The sequence below is a fragment of the Coregonus clupeaformis genome, chromosome 6 (genome assembly GCF_020615455.1).
Source record: "Coregonus clupeaformis isolate EN_2021a chromosome 6, ASM2061545v1, whole genome shotgun sequence".
Taxonomy (NCBI): domain Eukaryota; kingdom Metazoa; phylum Chordata; class Actinopteri; order Salmoniformes; family Salmonidae; genus Coregonus; species Coregonus clupeaformis.
The window spans coordinates 53,091,737-53,119,211 of NC_059197.1; the positions used below are offsets into that span (position 1 = coordinate 53,091,737).

Here is a 27,475-nt window from a genome sequence, read left to right on the forward strand (position 1 = left end):
CCAGTCATTATGTTTTCATCTGATTGTCAAACAAATCACTTCAAAAAGTAGGTTACCTTCACGCGTTCATCCAAAATAATTCCAGCATCTGAACAGTGCACTGTGCACCCGCCAACTTTCTGTCAATTAGCAAGTGGCTGAAACTACACCACCGGAGAAAGCATCCGAGCAAGCGATGCTGTCTCTCTATTAGGCGTGGGAATTAAAATCACTTGGAGCTGATTTGCTGGTATTTTTACAGTCTTATGTCCAACAAAAAAAAGAACAAATAAAAAGTATATATATATATATATATTCAGTATATATATAATTGTATTATGTATATTTTTTGGGCTCAGAAAACTTGGGGGTCCAAATAAAATCACCTGCCCTAGAGAATAATGGCCCGAGGCTGGGTTTCTACTAAGCTAGCCTCGTCGAGAACAATAATAATATAATATAATAATAATATACTATAATAATAATATAATATAATAATATAATAATAATAATAATAATAATAATAATAATATAAGAAGACTTCCCTAATACAGGTAAACCTGGAGAAGTTGGCAAAAAAAAAAGCTAAATAGAGGTGGACACCCGGTGTAAATCAGTGACGCCTCGCTACACGTCAAACCAATCAAATGCCTTGCTTGGCCGGCGCTCCAATAGTGCTCACTAGATTAGTGTCGTAGGTGCAACAGTGCGTGGCGATTCATTTTACAGTCTATGTTGAGGATGGCCGGGAAATCGCTGATTAAAATCCCATCAAAAAATGTTGATGTACAGTATGTCGATTGTGTGTATAGAGCACACTTCTGACAAAACATAATTAAGATTTTCCTCCAGGTTTTCTTCCATTTTCTGCAATGTTGCAGACTAGCATATGGAACAACTCTCTGCAAAATGTGTCCTTCCCAGTCTGAAAACAATGACGAACATAACACGTAGCACCAATGGGCATGTGGGGGGAAGGTTCTTGAAATGTAACATCCAATCATAATCTTGCTGCTGGGAGCCAGTGTACCATTCAAAAATAATTTGCAATACAAAATTCTCCAGACGTCCACGGGAGGCGTGAGAGCGACGTGATTTTGGAGGTATGGCAATGTGAGACTACTACTAAGCTAACATATGGAATTGTTTTAAGATGCTTATACCAAGGATAATTTAGCTATTTGATTTAGAATTTTAGGACCCCTGTAGATATAAATAAAATACGGCTAAGGGTGGCTATTTGAAGAATCTCCAATATAAAATATATTTTGATTTGTTTAACACTTTTTTGGTTACTACATGATTCCATATGTGTTATTTCATAGTTTTGATGTCTTCACTATTATTCTACAATGTAGAAAATAGTAAAAATAAAGAAAAAATCTTGAGTGAGTAGGTGTGTCCAAACTTTTGACTGGTACTGCACGTATATAAAAATTATTGGATGATACATTGAATTTGGCCTTTCTGCTATTAGCCCATAGAAACACATTGAATAACAGATTCATACATGGAAAAACAGATAGTCAAACATGTAATCAAAAGGAAGTATGTTTTGAAGTGTCTGTCCTATATCTGAGAGATATAAGCACACTCAGAAAATAATTATAATAATTTTACAGTGAAATTACCTGTATACCTTTGACTTGGAAATACCCTATTCACATCCATTAATTTTTCGGCCAAGTACCGGGTTACCTTGACACTTGTGGGGGTCGTAGAGGAAAACGGAGAACACCGATGTTAGAGATGTCTCCTCGTCTGACAATCACCTCTGTAGCTCTGCCACCTTCCACCGCAGATGCAGAAAGCCGACATCGGCGGATGCTGAAAATTGAGATGCAGCCCATGCTAAAATATCTCTATCTTAAACAGAAAATATTTTGATGGGGATTTTTTATTATTTATTTATAATGCCTCGAGTGGAGCATGGGGGAGCCTCAAGCGGAGAAATTATTATTTTTATAATTATTATTTTTTATGCCCAGCTCATGAGGCCCCTTGATGATGTGAGGCCTGAGGCAATTTCCTCATCTGCCTAATGGTAAGTCTGCCAGTGTGAATGGGACACATTGGTAGAAGGCAACAAATTAAATTGTATTTTTACTTTAGATCAGAGAGACTTGAATCTGACTAAATCGAATAAGGGCCCTATTCCCTACAGTGCACTACAGAGCCCTCAAAAGTAGTGCAGTATATAGAGGATAGGGATTTGGGATGCACAGAGTCATCTAGTCAGAGTAGTTGATTCATGTAGCCCACATCCCATTTCAATCCCCAGCAGTGTCAGATTAAGTGTCCTCATTAACACAGCTAGCGACTGTCCGTGACAATGTGAAGGCTAAGCCACATAGGATTTATTACACCTCCCGCTGAATTTATGATACACTCCCATCTCATCTATGATATTAACCAGTGAGAAAGAGGGGAGAGAGACAGATAGAAAGAGGGAGAGAAAGAGAGAGAGGGGGAATAGAGATAGGGGGAAGAGAGAGAGAGAGGAAAGATGGGGTAGGGAGAAAGAGACCGAGAAGGGATAGAGAGCGCAGGAGATGCAGAGAGAGTGAGAGAGAGAATGGCTTTGCCACACAGTGTCATCTAGTGGACTTGCTAGGGCAGTTCAGTGTCTTACTCAGAAAGTACCAACTCAAGGTGGCATTTATATCTCACTGTAAAATAGGTCACAAAAACTTCTGAGCATATTAACCTTGGATTGTGCAAAACGAAGGCCATGAGGTCTTATGAACCACTTTATATGGTAAGGAGTGTTTCAGGGGTACGACAAACTAGATGGAAGTCTATTTGGAGGTAACCAAAACACATGGTTTGAGTCATATAGGTGGAGTAGACTATTAAGGTAACGCCCAAACAGAATATTGAACGCATTAGACTGGTAAGGTCAAAGGAGATGTGCAGGCTGAGGCTTGAACAGAGGTCAAATGTAAAATGACGTTCAACATATCAAGGACTCAGGCAGACCGTCTGCCACTCAGTCTTCTTATCAGTCTGACAGGATCCATTGGAAGAGGTTAGACATGGCTTAAAACCTGAATCATAAACAGATACGTGGAGAGAGACTGTGTCACTCTGAACCTGTTGGTTGGCCTGTGTGAGATAATCAGCCTTGAGCTAGGTAAACATCCTTTGACAGACAGGCATAGATAGTGAGAGAGAAAGAGACAGACAGAAAGAGAGAGAGAGAGGGATATATATATATATATAGAGAGAGAGAGAGAGAGAGAGAGAGAGAGAGAGAGAGAGAGAGAGAGAGAGAGAGAGAGAGAGAGAGAGAGAGAGAGAGAGAGAGAGAGAGAGAGAGAGGAATACAGAGTTAGCATGGGAGCAGTGCCTCTAGTGACTCATTCTGATCCACATTCCACGTCAGCCGTTTCAACTTCAAACTCCCACTGTGTGCAATTCCACAAAGCCCTGTGTTCTCTGATGTCCTCTCACTCTATCTCTACCGTCTGGGCTCTATTGCCTGGGATACGTCCCAAATGGCACCTTACTCCCTACATAGTGCACTACTTTTGACCAGGGCCCATAGTGCTCTGGTTAGAAGTAGTGCACTATGTAAGGAATAGGGTGCCATTTGGGATGCAACCGTAGGTTCTACTGCCTGTCTTTTAAGGGATGAGCAGTACCTATTGGATAGGAGCTTTAGGTTGTCAGGCTGCCCTATATACTGTAAGCCCTAAAGTACAAGGCTATGAGCCCTGGCGGAGTGGTGCCAGGAAAATAACCTCTCCTTCAATGTCAACAAAACGTGCTGATTGTGAACTACAGGAGACAGCAGAGAGAGCACGCCCCCATCCACATCGACGGGGCCTCAGTGGAGAGCGTCAAAAGCTTCAACTTCCTCGACGTACACATCACTGATGGCCTGAAATTGTTTATATATATATGAGTGCATTCGGAAAGTATTCAGACCCCTTGACTTTTTCTACATTTTGTTCGTTACAGCCTTATTCTAAAATGGATTAAATAGTTCCCCCCCCCCCCTCATCAATCTACACACAATACCCCATAATGACAAAGCAAAAACAGGTTTTTAGAAATGTTTGTAAATGTTTTACAAATAATAAACTGAAATATCACATTTACATAAGTATTCAGACCCTTTACTCAGTACTTTGTTGAAGCACCTTTGGCAGAGATTTCAGCCTCGTGTCTTGGGTATGACGCTACAAGCTTGGCACACCTGTATTTGGGGAGTTTCTCCCATTCTTCTCTGCAGATCCTCTCAAGCTCTGTCAGGTTGGATAGGGCGTGTCGCTGCACAGCTATTTTCAGGTCTCTCCAGAGATGTTCGATCGGGTTCAAGTCCAGGCTCTGGCTGGGCCACTCAAGGACATTCAGAGACTTGTCCCGAAGCCACTCCTGTGTTGTCTTGGCTGTGTGCTTAGGGTCGTTGTCCTGTTGGAAGGTGAACCTTCACCCCAGTCTGAGGTCCTGAGCGCTCTTGAGCAGGTTTTCAACAAGGATCTCTCTGTACTTTGCTTCGTCCATCTTTCCCTCGATCCTGATTAGTCTCCCAGTCCCTGCCGCTGAAAAACATCCCCACAGCATGATGCTACCACCACCATTCTTCACCGTAGGGATGGTATTGGCCAGGTGATGAGCGGTGCCTGGTTTCCTGTAGACGTGACGCTTGGCATTCAGGCCAAAGAGTTCAATCTTGGTTTCATCAGACCAGAGAATCTTGTTTCTCATGGTATGAGAGTCCTTTAGGTGCCTTTTGGCAAACTCCAAGTGGGCTGTCATGTGCCTTTTACTGAGGAGTGGCTTCCTTCTGGCCACTCTACCGTAAAGGCCTGATTGGTGGAGTGCTGCAGAGATGGTTGTCCTTCTGGAAGGTTCTCCCATCTCCACAGAGGAACTTTGGAGCTCTGTCAGAGTGACCATCGGGTTCTTGGTCACCTACCTGACCAAGGCCCTTCTCCCCCGATTGCTCAGTTTGGCTGGGGCGGCCAGATCTAGGAAGAGTCTTGGTGGTTCCAAACGTATTCCATTTAAGAATGATGGAGGCCACTGTGTTCTTGGGGACCTTCAATGCTGCAGAAATGTTTTGGTACCCTTTCCCAGATCTGTGCCTCGACAATATCCTGTCTGGGAGCTCTACGGACAATACCTTCGACCTCATGGCTTGGTTTTTGCTGACATGCTCTGTCAACTGTGGGACCTTATATAGACAGGTGTGTGCCTTTCCAAATCATGTCCAATCAATTGAATTTACCACAGGTGGACTCCAATCAAGTTGTAAAAACATCTCAAGGATGATCAATGGAAACAGGATACACCTATGCTCAATTTCGAGTCTCATAGAAAAGGGTCTTATCAGGTATTTCTGTTTTTTATTTTTAATAAATGTGCAACATTTTCTAAAAACCTGTTTTCACTTTGTCATTATGGGGTATTGTGTGTAGATTGAGGGGGGAAATGATTTAATCAATTTTAGAATAAGGCTGTAACGTAACAAAATGTGGAAAAAGTCAAGGGCTCTGAATACTTTCCGAATGCACTGTATATATATTATATAGTTATATCATTTCAATCCATCTGTCCCAGACTGTAATGTATAGCCCCGGTCAAGGACAAACACATATCTCTCTGTAGAGTGGAGCTAAGGTGGTCAATATCTAATTTCACTGAATGATTTACAAAAAAAAATTGGTGTGTCAATGCTATTCCACTCCATCATTACTCAATGGAGGAATAAAATAAAGTACCTGCTGAGATTTGCCTAAGATCAGTCATACAGTAATTACCATTGAAAACGTGGCATACTCATTTCCCACAATGAACCCTCAGTGTAATTTTGCATACTATTTTGGGGCAAAGAAATTCACAGGCAATAAAAGCAATGTTTGTTTGAGAGCCCTTTAGAGAACATAAAAGCCATCTTTCACACAGTATAAATAAATGTGTGCACTACTGGGTAAGCAGAAATGTTCCTAACTATGGACACAGTGTATTAGTTACTACTGACAGACAGACTGCTGCATTAAACAGAACAAGACAGATCTCAATAGTGACTTTATGACAGTTTATTTCGCAGGTTGTGTAAAGGCAGAGTTAACAGTAGTTTGATATTTCTGTTAAGCAACACAAACATGTAGGTCTACGTTTCCAAATTATGAAAATGCAAACTACACAATCTTTAGCTTTGCATACATTATTGAAGACAGAGAGTATTGAACATGGATCTTAAACGATTGCAGACAGTGAGGTGTCAGATTTTGAATGTTAACATTATTTTGTTTGATAATCAAAAAGAGGACTATAAAATAATATAATTTAATGTACAGACAGAAAAGAGAAATACGGATCCAGCCCTTTGAATATCATAATTAGCAGCAGGTGGTTGATAAAAATTAAATAAAAATACATTGCATAATAAAAAGGTAAGAGCAAATTTTGCAAGAATACAAAACTATACAATAAAATCAAGTAGCAAAATCAAAAACTATGTAGCATTACTGTAGACTATTCAGCGATAAAAAACATTGACTGAGAAAACATTACATTCCTCCAAAACAGTTAATGCTATAAGTACTAGGCCCTAAATATAATCTCGACAAACAATTAGACTAGTACATGTGAGACATAATGATTTGCTAAATATGTGAAAATATACACTCTATTAGCAAAAAACATTTTTAAGAGATTATAAAAATTACAAAAAGTGCAGTCAAAATAAGTGTTAGAATTCAGTGCAACATTGCACAAAAACAAGTATTTTTGCCTGCACTGGCGCTGCAGAATGCTAACACATGACTATTAAAGTCCCAGTGCACCACCTTTCAAAAAAGTATACATATTTTTTATTAATATATAGTTTTTTTATTGATTTTTCAGGGGGTGCTGCAGCACTCAGCACCCTTACTTCCCGCGGATATGAGGGCACCTACTGGTAGATGGGTAAAAATAAAAAAAGCAGACATTGAATATCCCTTTGATAATTACACTTTGGATGGTGTATCAATACACTCAGTCCCTACAAAGATACAGGCGTCCTTCCTAACTCAGTTGCCAGAGAGGAAGGAAACCGCTCAGGGATTTCACCATGAGGCCAATGGTGACTTTAAAACAGTTAAAGAGTTTAATGGCTGTAACGCAACAAAATGTGGAATTTATTTTACCTTTATTTAACTAGGAAAGTCAGTTAAGAACAAATTCTTATTTACAATGACGCCCTACACCGGCCAAACCCGGACGACGCTGGGCCAATTGTGCACCGCCCTATGGGACTCCCAATCAAGGCCAGTTGTGATACAGCCTGGAATCGAACCAGGGGGTCTGTAGTGACACCTCAAGCACTGAGATGCAGTGTCTTAGACCGCTGCGCCACTCGGAATAAGTCAAGGGGTATGAATACTTTCTGAAGGCACTATATGTACACTACAGTCTCTCTCGCTCGCTCTCAGCTGAGCTAGGCTCTCCTGGGTCAGCAAGCTGGAGCTTGTTGATATATAACCACTGGAGCATAACAGATCAGAGTGTAGCCTACAACATGATACCAGACAACTGCAACCTTAGACAACTCAAAATAAGTAGCTATGATCAGAAGGTCATAAAGTGAGTATAACTGCATAGTATAATTCAAGGTGACCAAAAATGTACCAGTTTAAATGTGAATAGTTATGAAACCTGATCTTTCATCATAGCACTACACACAGTAGGCCTACCATGCACTCAACAACAGCGTACCTTGTGGCACAAAGCTCCTCTACTGATCCTGATTACAGACTTAAAGGACCAGAGGACTTTTCATTGGCCTCCAATCCTCCACTTGAACACAAAGTGGAAGTAAATTCCCATCTCAAGTCTTTCAGGTGGACTGAATGGCATCCACCGTAGGAAAGCTGGATCAATAATGATTTAAAATCTAAGTGCTTAAAGCAACTTAAATATAAAGGGAAAATAAATTCATAGCATCACTAACAGTCTGACATTAATAAGATATAATTGTTCCCAAGCATTGTGAAATCAATTACATTGTTTCTACCATGTGGTCAAATAACTTGGAAGTTTTAACACTTCCCACTGGGCAAAAACTGTTTGAGTCAACCTTGTTTCTATGTAATTTTAACCCAAACAGGTAATATGAAGACATTTAATCAATGTGGAAAACAGATTGGATTTGAAAAAAAGTCATCAACATAAGAGAATTTAATCTTTTTTTCACCCAACTTTTAACCTAAATCCAATGACATGGTGACATTTTTTGTTGATTTCACATTGAATTCACACTAGTTGACAACTCAACAAAATGTAAATCAAAACTAGACGTTGAACTGACATCTGTGCCCAGTGGGTTGCAGGCAGCTTTACATCTATGTTAAGGGTTGAAGCAGACGTACTGTAAAACCTACTTGGCCACTTGGGAATGATAAGACGATTAAGACAGAAATATTTAGCTTAAACATGGGTGGCAATCTGGCCAGTTACTCAATAGATCATGTAAGACCGTATTCTGTTAGTTCAGTATATTCATATAATGCCTGGGGGGAAAACCCTTAAGTATGTGTAACACCAGACTAGGCCTATGCCACACACAAAAAGACTTGTAACATCAGACTATGCAGTATTGTGCCAGTCATCCTGCACTGTAGTGGTTTATTTGCTCTTTGTCGAGAGCACTTAGGGTCTTTTCTTCAGCCAAACAGATTTGACATGGGTCTGGATTTAAATGAGCCTTTCCTGGACCCGTTAAACTCCTCTGTCTCACAATGTGCTGGGAACGATGTGCTGTGAACTATCTGTGAAGATCTGAAGCGGATCTTCTGAAGTTTGGGCTTCATCTTGCTAAGGGATGATTTCCTTTGCAAGGGTTTCTGTCTGGCCTGGCCTGCTCCATCACCGGTGTCCTCCTCACTGTGATTGAGCAGTTTGAGGGGCATCAGATTAGACTGGAGAACTTTAGACAACCTCCAACGCCCCCCATCCCCATAGTCTGTGTTCTCTGAGTCCGAGTCGCCGCCACCACCCGCCCCGATGATGTCACGGATATCAATGGCCACACTGTTTGTAAGGTACTGACATGCCTTTTTCCCATTGTAATCTCTGGCCTCTATGTCTGCGTCATAGGCTCCTACCAGTAACTTCACCACCTCAACATGGTTGTGCATTGCTGCTAAGTGTAGTGGCGTGTAGCCGGCACTTGACCGGGCGTTGATGTTGATGGGCACTGTGTGTTGATTGGCAAAGTTCACGATAAGCGCCAGCAGTTCTTGTTTGCCCTGCTTAGCGGCCCAGTGCAGGCAGGTGAACCCAGTCACAAAATCCTTCTTCATGGCAAGGTTCGGTTCACAGGAAAGGAGGCGGTGGAGACTCTCCCATTGGCCGTCGGATGCACACATCATCCATTCGTGTTCCAACGGGTCCAGAGTGACTGAAGCACTGTCTTCGTCTGTAGTAGAGGAAACCACAGAGGCGGAGTCACTGTCGCTCCGGGCACAGTCCCTGTACTTTGCAGACAGGTAGACTGAGTTCCTCAACACCATGCTGCGTCGCTCCTGGGGGGAGCTATTCATCATGAGCTCAATAAAGTTATTACGGCTACCTTTAGGCGTGTTGCTGTCACTACCAGATACGCTCAGTTGTGAATCATAATACTGGCCTTCGTCTGCCCCGTCCTGTGATGAAGGTTGACTGGACAGCAGGCTGTCCTGTGCATTAGTTGGGAATGGACGTCCGGGTAAGTGGAACATAGAGCCATCTGCGGCTGTAGGTAAAGGTGACGCCTCAATCACTGCAATTTGCGGTATGCCGTGCGGTTGCAATGTCTGAATGTCCTCCTTGGTCAATTTTTGCTCTCCATTGCCACCAAGGCCTAACGCATTTCCCATATTGTCTGATAAACTATTATTCTGAACTACAGACCATGTTGACGCAGCTCTTTCTCCAATGTTACCTTCCAAAATAATTCCTGGGGCATTGTCAGTTCCGTAACCTGAGCCAGGTGAAGTTTCTTGTTGTGCCTCCTCGTTTGCAGTGGTTTCACAAGAGCGCACATCCCCATCAGAAGATACTGACAGATGCAGTTGTGGTGCACAATCTTCTATCAAGTTCTTATATGATTTTGATAGGACAGGGGTGCTGATATCTTGTTCCAATAAGGTGCCTGTCCCGTTGCCTTTTTCCACTGTATACTTCAATGAAAACCGATACTTCTTTTTTAAACATACACATTTCCCTCCATTCTCCAACTTTACAAATGCGACGTTGTCCACGTATCCCTTGAATTTATCCCGAACAATTGCTTTCTGGTCAGGGTCGTCGGGGAAAAAAGCTTTGAAATAGTCAATTAATTCCTGGTTTTTCGCTCTCCCTCCTCGCTCCGTTAGAAATTGTACGACAGCTTCTTGGGTGCACTCGGTCGCCATTACATTAGATTAGCTGGTAAAAATAATAATAAATACAAGTAGGCTTCGGTAAACCACTTATAGATCTAAAAAATAATCTTTCCGTTCTTTTTTATGTTTATAAATTAGCTAGTTGAATCAACCTATACAATTACGGTTTTCACCTGCCCTGCTTGGTGTTGTCCCATCACATCATCCTCACAGACCTTGTTGTGCTTCTTCGATACAGAATATAAATTAATAGAACTAGCTGTCAACCCACCCAGAGTTGAGTCGGGAGGACCCTCTTTTGCAAGCAGACCTGTCTATCCCTTTTATTTCTATGGTCACAGCGATCCAGATATTTAAGAAAGGAGGAGATAGAAATCCCATTGGGCAATGAATGGAGGAATGTATAACCCAAAATAGACCAGAGCCTGTAGTTTCCAATGGGAGCAAATTAATCATGGTGGGCAGAACAAGCAAGGAGGTGGGCAGAGCCAAGCACGATCTAGCGAGATCCTATTGGCGTGTTATAGCATTTATTTGCATATTTTCGTTAGGGAACGCCTGCTCTGAAGTGCGCGTGTGCATTAACTCGATTCGCCCTTGCACTCCTTCTAAACAACGCAAATTTTGTACAACTCTGGCCAAGGGTAAAGTCTACAAAACGCAGTCAACTCTGTTTGTTACAGATTATTGTTTTGGTATCATAAAAATGTTTGCTTAAATCCAAGATTCGTTTTGCAACCACGTGACGCAGCATGACACGTGAACGCGATCGTTTGACAGTCTGCTGTTTGTGGCGTTATGCCGCGTTCAATACAACTGGGAACTCGGAATTGGAAACTCGGATCAAATCATGAAGTCAGTGATCTTAAGGTCGGAAAGTCGGAGCACTAGAAAGAGGCCCGAGTTCCCGATTTGGAATTCCGAGTTGGATGCTGTTCAAATCTATTCCCAAGTTCCAAATTGGTTTGGACGCACTCAAGTCGGAGATTTCCGAGTTTCCAATTCCGAGTTCCCAGTTGTATTGAAAGCGGCATAACGCCACAAACAGCAGACTGTCGAACGATCGCGTTCACGTGTCATGCTGCGTCACGTGGTTGCAAAACTAATCTTCTCGTAATCCCTTCTCACAATCAGGTTATGAGTCGAGAAACCTGCCTATTTTCCTCTAAAGTACGTAATGTCACGATTCAAAAGCTATACAATATTTCAGAGAACAAGTTAATTATCTCACATCTCGGAAAATATTAATAATGTTGTCCTTCTAGTTCACTAAATTCATGCTAATGTTGGGTTTTTGAGCTACCGCCCAATCGACTCCCATTCACTCCTTGTCCCATAATCACTTAGAATGCACCGCGCGGCCCATTGACGACGCATGGCAAACGTACACAATGGGCGTTAATACGATTTCAATGGCGTTTCCCATCTCCTCAAAAGTATCTCTGTCCACGCCTCCTAGCAACTACTACATTGGGAAACTGTGACCCTTGAAACGCCATTTTGGAGTCTATATTAGCGGTCGGTCAGTCTAAGTCGCACAATGTACCAAAATGTCTACTTAGTTTCACACTATGTATGGCCAACGAATTTCCGGAAAAGTGGTTTATACCATTAATTCTATGGGGGTCTCTATATAGTAGCAAACAACCTTGCAGTTCAAAATAACTACTCTGTACTCAGACTTGGATGGATACATTTCACAAAATCAGAAGATGTAATACTTCCATATGTTTATAAGATATATCGTTTATTTTGTTAAACACAAACAATAAAACTGTCACTCGTGTCTCCCCAGCCATTAAAAAGGGTTGCAAGCCTACATTCCTTTCATGGCTACGTAGGTAGTCGATTTTTCAAAGTTTTTAGTTGAGGCTATTTTGTTTACAGCCTGCTAGTATTTGTAGCTATTACTAATAGCCTATTAGCTACTGTATTCCGAGATGACTACGTCGGAAGTTGCTCAGGGGGTAATTGTTGTGTTTAATTGAATCGCTAAATAATGTATATTTACAGTTGTAAAACTTAAGGCACGTTTAGCTTGCTGGTTAGCATGGTTACGTTCCAGGTCGTCTTTGAGCAAGAATGAATGTATGAAGTGCATATAGAATAAAATTAGCCATGATCTGTCTAGTTAGTTTGCCAACGCATGGGTTAGTTTGCCGATGTGGCAGCCAGTGAAAGTTAACTTTGTGTGCTAGCTACAACATCTAGCCAAATGTATGCTGCTGAAACGGATCTGCCATCTCCAGCCTTTCCAGGTCTATCCACAATCTCCTGCAGTGTCAGTAAAGAAAGGGACAGGTCAGGTAGGGTGTCATTCATAGAAATAGATAAACGTTTCAGTGTGTACTGTAGACAAATGAACATGTAGCCTTGTATGGGTAAGTAGTGTACACACAATGAAAACATAGGAATAGAAGATGATTTACCTACGTTAACCAGTCCAAGCTGTAGTCAGATATTGTCATATACTGAGTTGGCTTAATGTTAGGGTATGTCTCCCTATAACAGGACAAAAATGCCCGGCCCCTGTCCTTGTCTGGCCATGTTGGCTTCGACAGCCTACCTCACCAGCTGGTCAACAAATCAACATGTCAAGGTTTCTGCTTCAATATCCTCTGTATTGGTGAGTAACGTTGTGATGTTACATTAAAAGTTCAGCCACCAGACCAGTATCCCCTTTTTAGATGGAAAGAAATGTAGGCACATTTCCTGTAAGTTCATTTCCTCGATACATTATCCCAACATTTATTCTGGACTTGAGCCCAGAATCCTCAATGTCATTCTTTGGAACTGTCTAAAATGGTTTGTTCATTTTCCTCAAGTTTGACCCTAATTTTACAAGGAAATGTTATCACTAAGATTAGCAAACAGTATTTCCCTCACTATCCAGGCGAAACGGGTATTGGCAAATCCACCCTAATGGACACACTGTTCAACACTAACTTTGAGAACTTTGAGTCGTCTCACTTCGAGCCCAAGGTGAAGCTGCGAGCGCAGACCTATGACCTGCAGGAGAGCAACGTGCGACTCAAGCTGACCATCGTCAACACCGTGGGCTTTGGGGACCAGATGAACAAGCAGGAGAGGTGAGAGAAGTGCAGCCATGATATACCTGGGTCATATTCATTAGGCACCAAACCTAACAGCCTATCTGAACTTGTCAATAACTTAAGAAACCCTTGTTTTAGTGTTCCGTTGCAAAACGTTTTTCTACGGTAGCCTATGCCCTAATGAATATGACCCTGATAACCCCCATTATTTATGCTCAATGACAAAACAAAGCATTTCTATCCACCACAAATCACTTGTTTTACCACATACGCTACACAACTTCTGATGGAATATCTCCTCTCTGAATGTTTCCTTTGGCAGCTACCAGCATGTTGTGGACTACATTGACACCCAGTTTGAGTCGTATCTACAGGAGGAGTTGAAGATCAAGCGGTCCCTTCACAACTACCACGACTCCCGTATCCATGCCTGTCTCTACTTCATCGCCCCTTCAGGACACTCTCTCAAGTCCCTGGACCTGGTCACCATGAAGAAACTGGACAGCAAGGTGAGGTCCTAAAACTAAAAGGAGCTGTCGCTCTTGCATTTTTTTTCTTCTCTCTCCTTTGAGTTTGTTTCTGGCACAGTTATACAGCATTAGTCTATAAATATTAACTGTTTTTTCATAATTGTTGTTGTTTTTAAATGTAGAATTGAGGGTGTGTTTTTTCATTTTATTTAGTGTTGTGGAGTATTTGGGCAGTTTAGGAAGTTTTTCATGGTGGTTGGTAAAAACTGGGAGTTGCATGATGAGTAATTACTACTGTGTTACTGTGACAGGACTAAACAAGTCTGACAAAGCAGAATGTTGACTTAGTTCAGCCATTGGGCAATCACAGAAGTCTGTCCTGACTGAGCTTTAGTTGTATGTTTTACAGTACTGTTCTTTCACAAAAGGGAATTTGTTTCTGCTTGTAAAATGAACGATATGTCCTGTTTTGATTCTTGAGGGAATAATGTCAATTCAGAAAGAAAATGTATTATTTATAAGACAAACTATGTGTATTTTTTGTAGGTCAACATCATTCCTGTCATCGCCAAAGCAGACACCATCTCCAAGAGCGAGCTCCACAAGTTTAAGATCAAGATCATGAGTGAGTTGGTCAGTAACGGTGTCCAGATCTACCAGTTCCCTACTGACGACGAGACAGTCTCCACGATCAACACTGCCATGAATGTGAGTTGTAGAACACTCCCTTGGTTCCAGCCAACACAGTCAGTGCACTCACTTGGCATCTTTCAGGATCTCTGCCCAATTCCATTCCTCACAGTGGTGAATTGACTGTGCTAGACAGTGCACCTCAGTGAGTATGGCTACATGCACACAGTAACACGATTATTGTAGATAGTCAGATTAATATAATAGTTTGATGAAAAAATGTACATGCTTTGCAAGAAGAATGATTTCCCTAATAATCCTGTTTACATAGACACATCAGAAATCAGGCTACCTGATGGAACTTTGATAAATGCAGAAAATCTGCAATAAAAAGAAATGTTCTACCACAGCAACCACATTATTTTTTAGAAAGAGTTCGGACATCAAAAGTTTGTATGAGAACTACTTATAATATTCCTACTTTCATTGTTACCGAACTCACTTCACTCACGCTAAAGAGGGAGGCTCGCTCGGCTGGTGCTAGCACATGCACAGATAACATATTAATGCTTCGCCTATTCCTCTCTGATTTAGAAGATACTGTTGCACAAACAACATGCTGATTTAGGCTTACAACAGCACTGGTATCAGGGTGTATTAGCTAGATATGTTTGCTCTGACTCAGTACATTTATTAGCTAGCCAGCTAACTAGCGGTTAGCGGCTAACAAGAAAAACATTTGCTAAGTAAAGACAAACTATCTGTTGCAGACAGTAATATACAGAAAATAGCTCTCATGAGGACCGCCACAGGAAAGGAAGACCCAGAGTTACCTCTGCTGCAGAGGATAAGTTCATTATAGTTAACTGCACCTCAGATTGCAGCCCAAATAAATGCTTCAGAGTTCAAGTAACAGACATATCTCAACATCAACTATTCAGAGGAGACTGCGTGAATCAGGCTTCATGGTCGAATTGCTGCAAAGAAACCACTACTAAAGGACACCAATAAGAAGAAGAGACTTGCTTGGGCCAAGAAACACGAGCAATGGACATTAGACCGGTGGAAATCTGTCCTTTGGTGTGACGAGACCAAATTTGAGATTTTTGGATCCAACCGCTGTGTCTTTGTGAGACGCAGAGTAGGTGAACGGATTATCTCCGCATGTGTGGTTCCCACCGTGATGCATGGAGGAGGAGGTGTGATGGTGTGGGGACACTGTGTGATTTATTTAGAATTCAAGGCACACTTAACCAGCATGGCTACCACAGCATTCTGCAGCGATACGCCATCCCATCTGGTTTGCGCTTAGTGGGACTATCATTTGTTATTCAACAGGACAATGACCCAAAACACACCTCCAGGCTGTGTAAGGGCTATTTGACCAAGAAGGAGAGTGATGGAGTGCTGCATCAGATGACCTGGCCTCCACAATCACCGACCCCAATTGAGATGGTTTGGGATGAGTTGGACTGCAGAGTGACGGAAAAGCAGCCAACAAGTGCTCCGCATATGTGGGAACTCCTTCAAAGCTGTTGGAAAAGCATTCCTCATGAAGCTGGTTGAGAGAATGCCAAGTGTGTGCAAAGCTGTCATCAAGGCAAAGGGTGGCTACTTTGAAGAATCTCAAATCTAAAATATATATTGATTTGTTTAACACTTTTTTTGGTTACTACATGATTCCATATGTGTTATTTCATAGTTTTGTCTTCACTATTATTCTACAATGTAGAAAAAATAAAAAAAATAATGAAAACCCCTTGAATGAGTAGGTGTGTCCAAACTTTTGACTGGTACTGTACACAAACTAATAGTGTCATTATAGAACGCTTGTGGATTTATATTAAGAAGCAAAGTGGAAAGCAGCATCGTTGTCATCAACATATTGGTGGGAGGGAGAGAGACGAGTGGAATATCACATTTAACAAACCAAACATTTAAAATACCGTTATAGAAGGTAAAGAAAAAACCCAAACCGGTCCGTGCATCAATACCGGTATATAGTAAATTACGACATACTGCCCAACCGTAGCGTATGCTTACTTCGATTATGACCGTACACCCGATTTGAAGATAAGAAGAGTTCGGTGTTTACATGACTGATGCCATACTCTGCCTACTTAATCATTCTAATATTGACTTATTAGTGTGCATGTAAATGTACTCTGTGTCTCATATGCCTATGATCTATTTGCTATTGTCAGGGTATCCTGCCTTTTGCTGTTGTGGGGAGCTCAGAGGAGGTAAAGATTGGAAACAAAATGGTGAAAGCTCGGCAGTATCCCTGGGGCGTGGTGCAAGGTAGGTCAACCTGTTTTACCATGTAGACTTCAGGCTTACAGCTTGCTTTCTTTGAAGTGAAGTGTCTATGGCTCTGCAGTACAAATGCCAGGAGGTAAAAGGTGTCTGTCTGTCTTGTTTCAGTGGAGAATGAGAACCACTGTGACTTTGTGAAGCTGAGGGAGATGCTGATCTGTGTGAACATGGAGGACCTGAGGGAGCAGACCCACACGCGCCACTACGAGCTCTACCGCCGCTGCAAACTGGAGGAGATGGGCTTCACAGACACAAACCCAGAGAGCAAGCCAGTCAGGTAGGGAGAGAGCAGTGTGCGCACACACAGTTATCATCATTTTGGGCCTGTGATAAGTAGGTTGCATAGATGAAGAGATCTGTGAAAAAAACATTGAACAGCGAGAGGAGGCTGTATATTTGTATGAAACCGTGTGTGTCTGTAGCCTGCAGGAGACCTATGAAGCCAAGCGTCACGAGTTCCTGGGAGATTTGCAGCGGAGAGAGGAGGAGATGAGGCAGATGTTTGTCCAGAGAGTCAAGGAGAAGGAGACTGAGCTGAAGGAAGCTGAGAGAGAGGTACTGGACACACACACACCGTGTCCTACTGAGACAGCATGCTATACAGGTCAGGAAGAGATATATGTAGGCATAGACGGGGCCGAAACAAAAAATTAGTAGGTGAAATCATCACAGAAAACCCATCTTCAATGATCTTTCATATAAAATGAATGTATTTTTGGTTGAAGAGATCAATGTGAGAAGCGTCTTTGGGTTTTAGAAAAGCACTAGAAATGCTATGTATTAAAAACACTGACGTGTGATGTTTTCCCTCAGTTGCAAGGTAAGTTTGAGCAGCTGAAGAGACTGCACTCTGAGGAGAAGAGCAAGCTGGATGAGAAGAGAAGGTCTCTGGAGGACGAGATCAACACCTTTAGCAAGAAGAAAGCAGCTACCGAGCTGCTCCAAGGGCAGTCCTTCAACACTAACGCCAACCTCAAGAAGGACAAAGACCGTAAAAAGTGAGATACAAGTTTTGATACTTAATTACATAGGCCTAAATGGTTGCAAAAAGGACGAAGACCGCAAAAAGTATGATGCATGTTATTGTAAAATAAGTTTCAGGACAGCCGCTTAATTCCCTTCAGGACATGTTTTGGACAGCTCAAAGCTCTATTACACATTATTAATCACATTAATCTATCCTAGTTCTATCATAACTTATTTCCCCTATTCAAACTTTATTTCCCCTCTCAATTTCATGATGCATGTGCAGAGACTAACAAAAAGATATGTACCCCAGAATTACATGTTTTGTGTGTGGACTGCAGGCATTATACAGTCATTTGAGTTCATCACAGTGTGATGATTGCATTTCTGATTGACAGGAGCCTAGAGATGGAAGCTAAGGATGTTAACTTGACTTGTGATGAGGCTACTAACCAAAATCACAACTGTTGCTTCAGAAACCTGTGAAGTCAGTGAGATGATAGTGAGGGAAGCAGGGTCAGTTTGTGTTTTTAGATGAGAGGAAACTATTGATTTTGATAGTTGATAGGAAAGCTTAGTTAATATAAGTATATATGTGTTTTGATGTATTGACACAGATTTCTCAAAATGATTGATTTTGTATTTCCTCTTTTTCGTTGGGTCTTCTTTAGCTCTGGGTTCATGTGAAGAAATAAATGGACAAAGACCACCTCCCATCAGTCAGAGAGAAGACAAATAAATACAAAATGGAATACATTTATCGATATTCATCATTGTTTGCCTTATTAGTCTAAAACCAGAGTATTGATAACGTTCTCTTTTTAATACTGGTTACACTTTGTATTACTTTACTTTTAACTTCTACAGCTTATAATACTGGTCACCCTTTGTATTACTTTACTTTTAACTTCTACAGCTAGAGGGCGCCAAATTATCAAGGTCTGGATAGGGTTATCATTGAAAATACTGTACTTCACAATAAACAGAAAAACAATTTGTTTGATGGTCAACAGTACAGTGACATTCAAGATGTATTTAATTGTCCAAACTGAATTAGTTTTCTTACTGGGTTGCCTTTAGAGTATTCACATAATGTGTGTAAACCTTCACTTGAACTTGTTCAACTTTAATTCTGTAGATAGCAGAATATATATGTGCATGTCTTTTTAAATATGCTATTCACCACTAGTGTGTATTATATAGCTTGATATTTATTCTATGCATTATTATTGTAGACTCATGGGTTTCTGGATGGATTCCATGTATAGTAATACCTAGCTCTGGTCCAGGACATTAGTGCACGTTCCTCACCTCATGTTACATTAGCGGAGGAACGCGCACCAACGAGCTGGACCAGAGCTAAGTTCTACCCACCGCATGTGTTACATTCCAATCACTGAGGTATTATTGAAATGAGTTTTTAAAAACACTTATTGTATGCCTTTTATATACCTTACTGCCACAGATGTCTTCCTTGTATTTTATTCAAACGCTAAAGAATGAAGCAGCTGCTGAAATGGGAATTCATTTCTGAAGAGTGAAACCATGTTTTTTTGCTCAATGAGTTTTCTGAATAGAATGCTACGTCAAATGGTTTTGATATTGCAAAGAACTGTCATGCATCTAACCAGCAATATAGTATGTTTTGTGTGTGGAATGATTGACGTGATAATTGCCAGACATTTTTTCCCTCTCAGAGGGGATAGCTTTGAAAGTAACTCTTACCTGTATAATATGTAAGCATTTTTCTGCAATATTTTTGTACACAGCTTTTTTTCTTAACTCTCAAATATGAACTGAGGTTTGTTCTTAGGTGTGGAGGAGGAAGGGTTTATATCACCAAAAATAAAACATGATATGTTTCATACATACCGCTAACACATGTCGTTATTTCACTGTACTAATGAATTGGAAGAGATATATATTGTTGTTGGAAGAGGTATTAATTCATGTTGTTTATTTACATATCAAAAGTAGAACTCCATAAAATCACTCCAGCAAATACACAAAACATACAAAGGCATTGTTACATAATTAAAGCACCAGTGTTTATTCTGCTCTTGACTTTAGTGACCTCAGAACGGGCATGATGTCATCCAGACAGTCAACATCTGAAAGATCAACCAAAATAGACTTACTAACCACATGATCAGTTAAAGATTTCAAACAAATGCATTATTGGATGGCAATAACGTCTCCTTACCTAGAGTCTGCAGCAGCTCCTGCACCAAAGAGTAGAATGCAGGAAAGAACTCCTCATGTTCCTTTACCTTCAAAATAATACTGACAAGCACACATATATTTAACCCCAGGCAGTAGGCTAATTTTATAACATTAACACAACGTTACACAGAATAAAACAAAATGAATTCTGGTGATTGCTGCTGGTACCTGTCAATATCACTGGTTCCCAGGAGGTCGTGGAGCTCGTGGCCAACCATGGCCTCTGGGGAGTTGACCAGACTGGCTACCTGGTTTACCACCTCACTAGGGGGCGCTCTGTCATCTGAAATTAAATGTTGTTAGAAGTGGGAAAGGAATTGCATCCCTCAACCAAGTACACTGAACATAAATATAAATGCAACATGTCAAGTGTTGGTCTCATGTTTGATGAGCTGAAATAAAAGATCCCAGAAATGTTCCATATGCACAAAAAGCTTGTTTACATCCCTTTTAGTGAGCATTTCTCCTTTGCCAAGATAATCTTTCTACCTGACTGGTGTGGCATATCAAGAAGCTGATTAAACAGCATGATCATTACACAGGTGCACCTTGTGCTGGGGACAATAAAAGGCCACTCTAAAATGTGCAGTTTTAAGGTATCTGTGACCAACAGATGCATATCTATATTCCCAGTCATGTGAAATCCATAGATTAAGGCCTAATGAATTTATTTCAATTGACTGATTTCCTTATATGAACTGTTCAGTGTATGTTCTGGAGAACATGAATTGACCAGTACAGTATGCACTAATGGTGCTGTAGAATAGCTAAAATGGGTTGTAGACAGACAGTCGTACCCAGAGCCAGGACGTCCCTGAGGTTCCTCATAGCGTTGGTCATCTCCCCTAGCCTGGTGTAGACCTCGTTCATACGTGGATACACCCCACTGAGGGAGGTTATATCAAACAGCTTCTGGAAGTGGGATACCATGGACTGAAGAGTGTTCTTAGTGGGGCTCCTCAGCACCTGGTTAGAGTTAGTTTCACATAAAGAGTCAGCTTTCACCTAAACACATAACATAACTTTTCATTTGGAGAATATTGCTGTATCACAAACATTGTACATGAGAAATGATCCGAGGTATAATGTTTTGCTTTATCTAAAGTTGAGATGTAATTTCCATGGTTACTCCATCCACTGCTGTAAGCCAGGACTACCAACCTTATCCTCCCCAGAGTTGGTCTCCTCTAGCAGAGTGTCCACCAGTAGCATAAGGTCCTCTACTCTAACGCTTTCCATAAGACTATTAGCGCCTGCTGGCTGCCATGGTAACAGTCTCAGCATCAACTTACTCAGGGCACAGTGCAGGTCCTAAGCACACAGAGAGAGAGAGAGAGAGAGAGAGAGATACGTAAAGACATGGGTCTCTAGACTAGAGACAATGGTAAACAGACACTGTTAAGGTAGCCTATTCTAGCCATACATATCACAGAAAACTGAGATGTTGTAGATATGAAGAGTTCCTAAACTCTCTGGCTTTCAGTGACAGGGCAAGTGGACACTGGACCTGGCTGCATACATGTTAGATGCGCTTTATAGACAGTTAGTCAGCTCTTACCTTCAGTGAAGCCAGTTGTTCAGCCCACATCTCCAGAGTGGAGAAGAGTTCATCAAACTCTACCATCTCGGAGGCCCCGTTGGACAGCTGATGGCTGGTTGTTGGCCTCGGTCTATGGAGCCTCAGTGGAGCCCCGGAGGTGGTCAAAACCGCTCTGATGTCATTCAGAACCTGAAAGTCAGGCAAGGCAAATAGTCCAGCAAAGTCTGAATTAAAAACATATAGTAAAGTGAGTTGATCCTCGCTCCCGCTTTAGTCAAGGGGAGATAGACGGAGTACCTTCTCATGTCTGGCAGCCAAGGCCCTTGCCTTCACCACCTGCTGGTTACTCAGAGCAGCACTCTCCTCTTCTTTAGACTCCTGAGCAGACCTGTAGTGGAGGTAAAGGAGATTATATGACTACTAACAGGACAGGCAGCACTCTAGGTCAAGGTAAGGAAGGGGTTAACTATGAGGTTAAGCTGTGGTGCTTGTCATATCCAAGAAGAATGACAGTTGCGTAATGTTTTCCCACCTCATGTTATGTTGAATAAGTCTGTCCATGCGTCTCAGCTGTACTTTGTAGGACTTCAGCTCTTTCACTGTGGGCCTAGATTCCAAGTCTCGCTTCAACTGCTGAATTTCATTCCTAAGCTCCTCCCGCTGAGCTTTGGTCTCCTTTAACTGTTCCTGATATGACTATTGGGGAGAAGTAAGATTCAGAACTAAGATCATGGACTGTAGGGAAGAGGAACAATCGTTACACTTTTCAAGACAAGTAATCCAGAACCATGAAGAGTTCTGATGTTCATCATGTTAAAAAAGTACAGGAAGTCACCTTCAGGAGAGCTTTGTGATTGGGGGAGACCCCGGTGGTGCCTCTCATGCTGCTCTGCGATTGGTCAGATGCTTGTGATCCCCCAGAATCTCCTTTAAGGGACCTGAGGGAAGAAGTAAAGGTTGGTTAGTGACAAGCGTCTACTTTTCTTTAGTCTTACAGTGAAAAGGGGGGTTGTCATAAAAATGAAGCATAACATTGAAAATAAGATTGTCTATACAATATTTACTTGATCTCATTGCGGAGCTGTTCCATTTGGGCCTCATAGATGTCAATTACATCCAACACCCTGATGGAAAAGAAAAGTAATTGAAAAAAATCTGTCATAATTTAGTTAAGCAAGGGTAAGATGTTGTATTATGAATCCTAATCTATTGTCTTAACGACAGCAGCGGTTTGTCTTACTGCTGGTCCACTGGTGAGTTTGGCCGAGCTGATCTCTTGTGGATCTGTTGAAACACCTGGTTCTGCCTATCTACCCGCCTCTCTTCCTCTGTCACAGTGAAGTAGAGCTTCCTCTGCAGCTGGGAAACCACATCTTTCTCCTCAGACAGCTTCTGCTCCAGGCCCTGGCAGCATTTCTACCAGCGGCAACGCAGACAAACAAAACAACAAGAAAATACCAAAAATAAAGTTACAGTATAATCAGGGGATACCATGTGCTGTTCATTTTTTTTTTTATTGATGCCCAACTCGTGGCCAGTTTCCAAGACACAGATTAAGCCTCGTCCTGGACTGAAAAGCATGATCAGTAGAGAATCTCCATTGAAAGTGCTTTTTAGTCAAGGCTTAATCTGTGTCTGCCGGTAAACCAGCCCTTGGTATTTCCAGGGCACCACCTACCTGTGCATCTCTCTTGTCCTGCTGAAGTTGGTACACTTTGCTGTGCTGCTGCGCGGCCTTGCCAATGTAACGGTCTTCCAGGTCCTGCACCTTGCCCTTCACTCCGTCCAGAACTCCCTCCAGCTCTGTCGCCCTCTGGGACTGACGGGCAGCGCGGCTAATGTGCTGCTGAGCCTCCTCTCTGGAACAAACATCGGTAACACTTTACTTAAAGCTGGCAGGTATAATGGATTATGATAAAATACAGATAATTGTAAAGCAACACAAAGACTGAAATGTCACACTTTGAAGCAGTGCTGCTACTCCTTTGGGACACACAATTAACCCTTACTAAATGCTAGATAATAGTCCATTTGAAGATTGGGATAAGTACATATCAAACATTAGATATTTCGCAGGAAATAATGGTTAAGAGGATATACATAATCATTCAAGTGATCAACTGGGCAATATGAAATATAAAATCCAACTTTCAATCATATATTGATTAATCAGATACAGTGGGGGAAGTATTTAGTCAGCCACCAATTGTGCATGTTCTCCCACTTAAAAAGATGAGAGAGGCCTGTAATTTTCATCATAGGTACACGTCAACTATGACAGACAAATTGAGATTTTTGCCCCCAGAAAATCACATTGTAGGATTTTTAATGAATTTATTTGCAAATTATGGTGGAAAATAAGTATTTGGTCACCTACAAACAAGCAAGATTTCTGGCTCTCACAGACCTTTAACTTCTTCTTTAAGAGGCTCCTCTGTCCTCCACTCGTTACCTGTATTAATGGCACCTGTTTGAACTTGTTATCAGTATAAAAGACACCTGTCCACAACCTCAAACAGTCACACTCCAAACTCCACTATGGCCAAGACCAAAGAGCTGTCAAAGGACACCAGAAACAAAATTGTAGACCTGCACCAGGCTGGGAAGACTGAATCTGCAATAGGTAAGCAGCTTGGTTTGAAGAAATCAACTGTGGGAGCAATTATTAGGAAATGGAAGACATACAAGACCACTGATAATCTCCCTCGATCTGGGGGCTCCACGCAAGATCTCACCCCGTGGGGTCAAAATGATCACAAGAACGGTGAGCAAAAATCCCAGAACCACACGGGGGGACCTAGTGAATGACCTGCAGAGAGCTGGGACCAAAGTAACAAAGCCTACCATCAGTAACACACTACGCCGCCAGGACTAAATCCTGCAGTGCAGACGTGTCCCCCTGCTTAAGCCAGTACATGTCCAGGCCCGTCTGAAGTTTGCTAGAGTGCATTTGGATGATCCAGAAGAGGATTGGGAGCATGTCATATGGTCAGATGAAACCAAAATAGAACTTTTTGGTAAAAACTCAACTCGTCGTGTTTGGAGAACAAAGAATGCTGAGTTGCATCCAAAGAACACCATACCTACTGTGAAGCATGGGGGGTGGAAACATCATGCTTTGGGGCTGTTTTCTGCAAAGGGACCAGGACGACTGATCCGTGTAAAGGAAAGAATGAATGGGGCCATGTATCGTGAGATTTTGAGTGAAAACCTCCTTCCATCAGCAAGGGCATTGAAGATGAAACGTGGCTGGGTCTTTCAGCATGACAATGATCCCAAACACACCGCCCGGGCAACGAAGGAGTGGCTTCGTAAGAAGCATTTCAAGGTCCTGGAGTGGCCTAGCCAGTCTCCAGATCTCAACCCCATAGAAAATCTTTGGAGGGAGTTGAAAGTCCGTGTTGCCCAGCGACAGCCCCAAAACATCACTGCTCTAGAGGAGATCTGCATGGAGGAATGGGCCAAAATACCAGCAACAGTGTGTGAAAACCTTGTGAAGACTTACAGAAAACGTTTGACCTGTGTCATTGCCAACAAAGGGTATATAACAAAGTATTGAGAAACTTTTGTTATTGACCAAATACTTATTTTCCACCATAATTTGCAAATACATTCATAAAAAATCCTACAATGTGATTTTCAGGATTTTTTTCCCTCTTTTTGTCTGTCATAGTTCACGTGTACCTATGATGAAAATTACAGGCCTCTCTCATCTTTTTAAGTGGGAGAACTTGCACAATTGGTGGCTGACTAAATACTTTTTTCCCCCACTGTACATCAATAACCTGTCCTAAAAAACATAGTCAAAAACCGTCAATTATCTTTCCAGGAGAGAAGCTAAAGTGAGGTAGCCTGGAATCCGAACTGATGTTTTGGAAAAAAAAGACCATATCAGATTGAATTCCAGGCTAAAGAGAGAGTCTCTGACAGACAGGTTTAACATGGGGATAGATTGATGTTCAGGCCAGGTGATCTCCCTCTGTCACGCCCCAGTGGTTAACACTTGCTGGCTGAGCAGCTGGTGTAAGCCGGCCCCATGTCTACCTCTTACCCCTCTCTGTCTCACTGTATTAGGCTTACTACTCATATCCACCAAGACTATTGTGTGACAACAGCTGGCTGGTACATGATCATGGATCTACATTATTAAGTAGATGGATGAACCACAGACCTGCCAAAAACCTATTTCTTTCTGACATTGAGATTATTCTAATAATCATTTAAGGTGATGGAGGAATGTTTTGAGAGGTTAGAAACAGGTTCAAATAATTGGGGGTTCAAGAATATTAGGCTTCAAGAAGTGAGGTTTCCTACATACTGGAAAAGCAATGTTCTGCATGTCCGTGAGTGTCTAAAATGATAAGGGGGGTTTATGATAGTGGATCAGTAAAAATATAACTATTTAATATTAATTTTATAACTCTATAACTATTAACTTAAGTTGGTTGTTGGACTGGATGAGCTCCTGAATCAAGGTCTGTCTCCTCTCCGAGTCTGTGAGCATCGTCCGCAGCATAGTCCTGATGTCACAGGCCGACTTCTTCTCCAGAAGAACCAAGTCTATGAGCAAGATGACACACATTAAAGTAGAATATCTTATTCTCCATTTTCCTTCCAGTTCTTTTTACTTATAGGCCTATATTGTTTGGGTACCATGACCACTGCCTCACTAAATAACATTGAGAAAACTAGCCAGAAACATTGAGACCCTGGCTGGCAGCCTACTGGAAATAGAAGAGCCAGTAAGTGAAACAGGAGCAATGCATGCGCCAAATGGTTTCCCTTTGGGAGAGTTTAGGTGCTCACTTAGATGAGACAATGCACACCTAGATCCAATAATTATTAATAATTTGCACACACAGAAACACAAGACAAACAGTAGCATGTTGAGCAGTCTAAAGCATTAACACTCCTCCTTATAGACTTGTTCAACATTATCCAAGAAGTGAGTCAAGACATTTAGCTAAGATATGACAGTTCAGAATGTTACAGCAAGAAGATACTACAAAAACATACTAAACCATTACCTGTAAGGTTCTTATTCTCGACGGGATCAGCAAAGTGAACCGGCTTGAACCCATGGTGCTGAAGGAGTCTGTTTACAGCATCCCACTCTGTCTGCTCCTGCTGCTAGGTCCAAACACACAGCAAAACCACCACATCACAAAGTCCATTACAATACAACACACAATGTAGTCTGACAGTTTGTTCCCAATTATAAAAAATGCATACAATGCTTAATGAGCTCTGCTCTACCTGAAACTGGCTGTAGGTCCACAGAAACACATATGTCTTGTCTCTTGACTGAAACACAGCATTTGTGTTCTTCCTATCCATCTCCTCTCTGGCTAAAGCAGACTCTCCTCTACTCAGTAGGCTATACACTTTAGGCTATACACACCACCCTGTCTGTTCCTGATGAGATATATAAACTTATATTCTAAGCGTTCCTCTTGCTCCATCTTCTATTTGACAGGAGGCTGTCAGTGTGTGAGTGTGTCAGCCTCCTACTGTACCCTCCCCCCAGTCAACACCTATAAGGGGTTATCAAATTACTTGGTCCCCCTTTGAGACCACCATGACAACACACAAACACACACATTGTAACAATATCTGTTCCATCTCTTCTCCACCTGCAGGGGTGAAAATAGGTTAGTTTACTAGCTAGCTGAGATAGCAGTGATGTTGACCACATATAGGCTAGCTAGCTAGCAAGCTAACTGCTAGCCTACGTTGCTAGCTAGTTAGCCAATTCTTGCATGTTTCACAAAACAAATATATAATTCATAAAACATTCTGAATACTCATTTCCTACAATAACGTTTGGACATAACATATTCACCATGTATGTGCTTATTGTGATGATTGATTTCTCCAAAAATGTCAGTTTTCAAGTTCAAACAAACAGCGCGGAAGTAAAGTAGGATATAGTGTGGTCCG

General features: G+C 41.6%; 3 protein-coding genes across 6 annotated transcripts; 1 reads left to right on the top strand and 2 right to left on the bottom strand.

The window, feature by feature from the left end:
- Positions 1–8,226: 8,226 nt before the first annotated feature.
- LOC121568079 (ankyrin repeat domain-containing protein SOWAHC-like) lies at positions 8,227–10,759 on the bottom strand. Its single transcript, XM_041878656.2, has one exon. It carries the CDS (start codon positions 10,365–10,367, stop codon positions 8,637–8,639), a length of 1,731 nt encoding a protein of 576 aa, XP_041734590.1. The 5' UTR covers positions 10,368–10,759; the 3' UTR covers positions 8,227–8,636.
- A 1,392-nt stretch (positions 10,760–12,151) lies between these two features.
- Positions 12,152–19,641, top strand: sept10 (septin 10). Of its 2 annotated transcripts, XM_041878653.2 has the most exons (11): positions 12,152–12,304; positions 12,587–12,643; positions 12,849–12,963; positions 13,231–13,426; positions 13,713–13,899; positions 14,407–14,568; positions 16,695–16,791; positions 16,915–17,083; positions 17,229–17,361; positions 17,620–17,804; positions 18,444–19,641. In XM_041878653.2, the coding sequence occupies exons 1-11, from the start codon at positions 12,278–12,280 to the stop codon at positions 18,457–18,459; spliced, it is 1,344 nt and encodes a 447-aa protein (XP_041734587.1). In that variant the 5' UTR covers positions 12,152–12,277; the 3' UTR covers positions 18,460–19,641. The 2 variants fall into 2 exon arrangements, with proteins under 2 accessions (XP_041734587.1, XP_041734588.1); XM_041878654.2 differs by lacking the exon at positions 12,587–12,643.
- A 55-nt stretch (positions 19,642–19,696) lies between these two features.
- cep70 (centrosomal protein 70) lies at positions 19,697–27,468 on the bottom strand. 3 transcript variants are annotated; one of them, XM_041878651.2, is made up of 16 exons: positions 27,378–27,468; positions 26,792–27,168; positions 26,563–26,662; positions 25,972–26,095; positions 23,214–23,394; positions 22,776–22,951; positions 22,600–22,659; positions 22,371–22,473; positions 22,068–22,231; positions 21,833–21,923; positions 21,554–21,724; positions 21,157–21,306; positions 20,793–20,961; positions 20,164–20,278; positions 19,976–20,055; positions 19,697–19,883 (listed from the first exon to the last, which is right to left on the bottom strand). In XM_041878651.2, exons 2-16 carry the CDS (start codon positions 26,870–26,872, stop codon positions 19,822–19,824), a joined length of 1,827 nt encoding a protein of 608 aa, XP_041734585.2. In that variant the 5' UTR covers positions 26,873–27,168; positions 27,378–27,468; the 3' UTR covers positions 19,697–19,821. The 3 variants fall into 3 exon arrangements, with proteins under 3 accessions (XP_041734585.2, XP_041734586.2, XP_045076853.1); XM_041878652.2 differs by lacking the exon at positions 26,792–27,168; XM_045220918.1 differs by lacking the exon at positions 26,792–27,168 and having other exon boundaries at positions 26,563–26,665.
- Between the last annotated feature and the right edge of the window lie 7 nt (positions 27,469–27,475).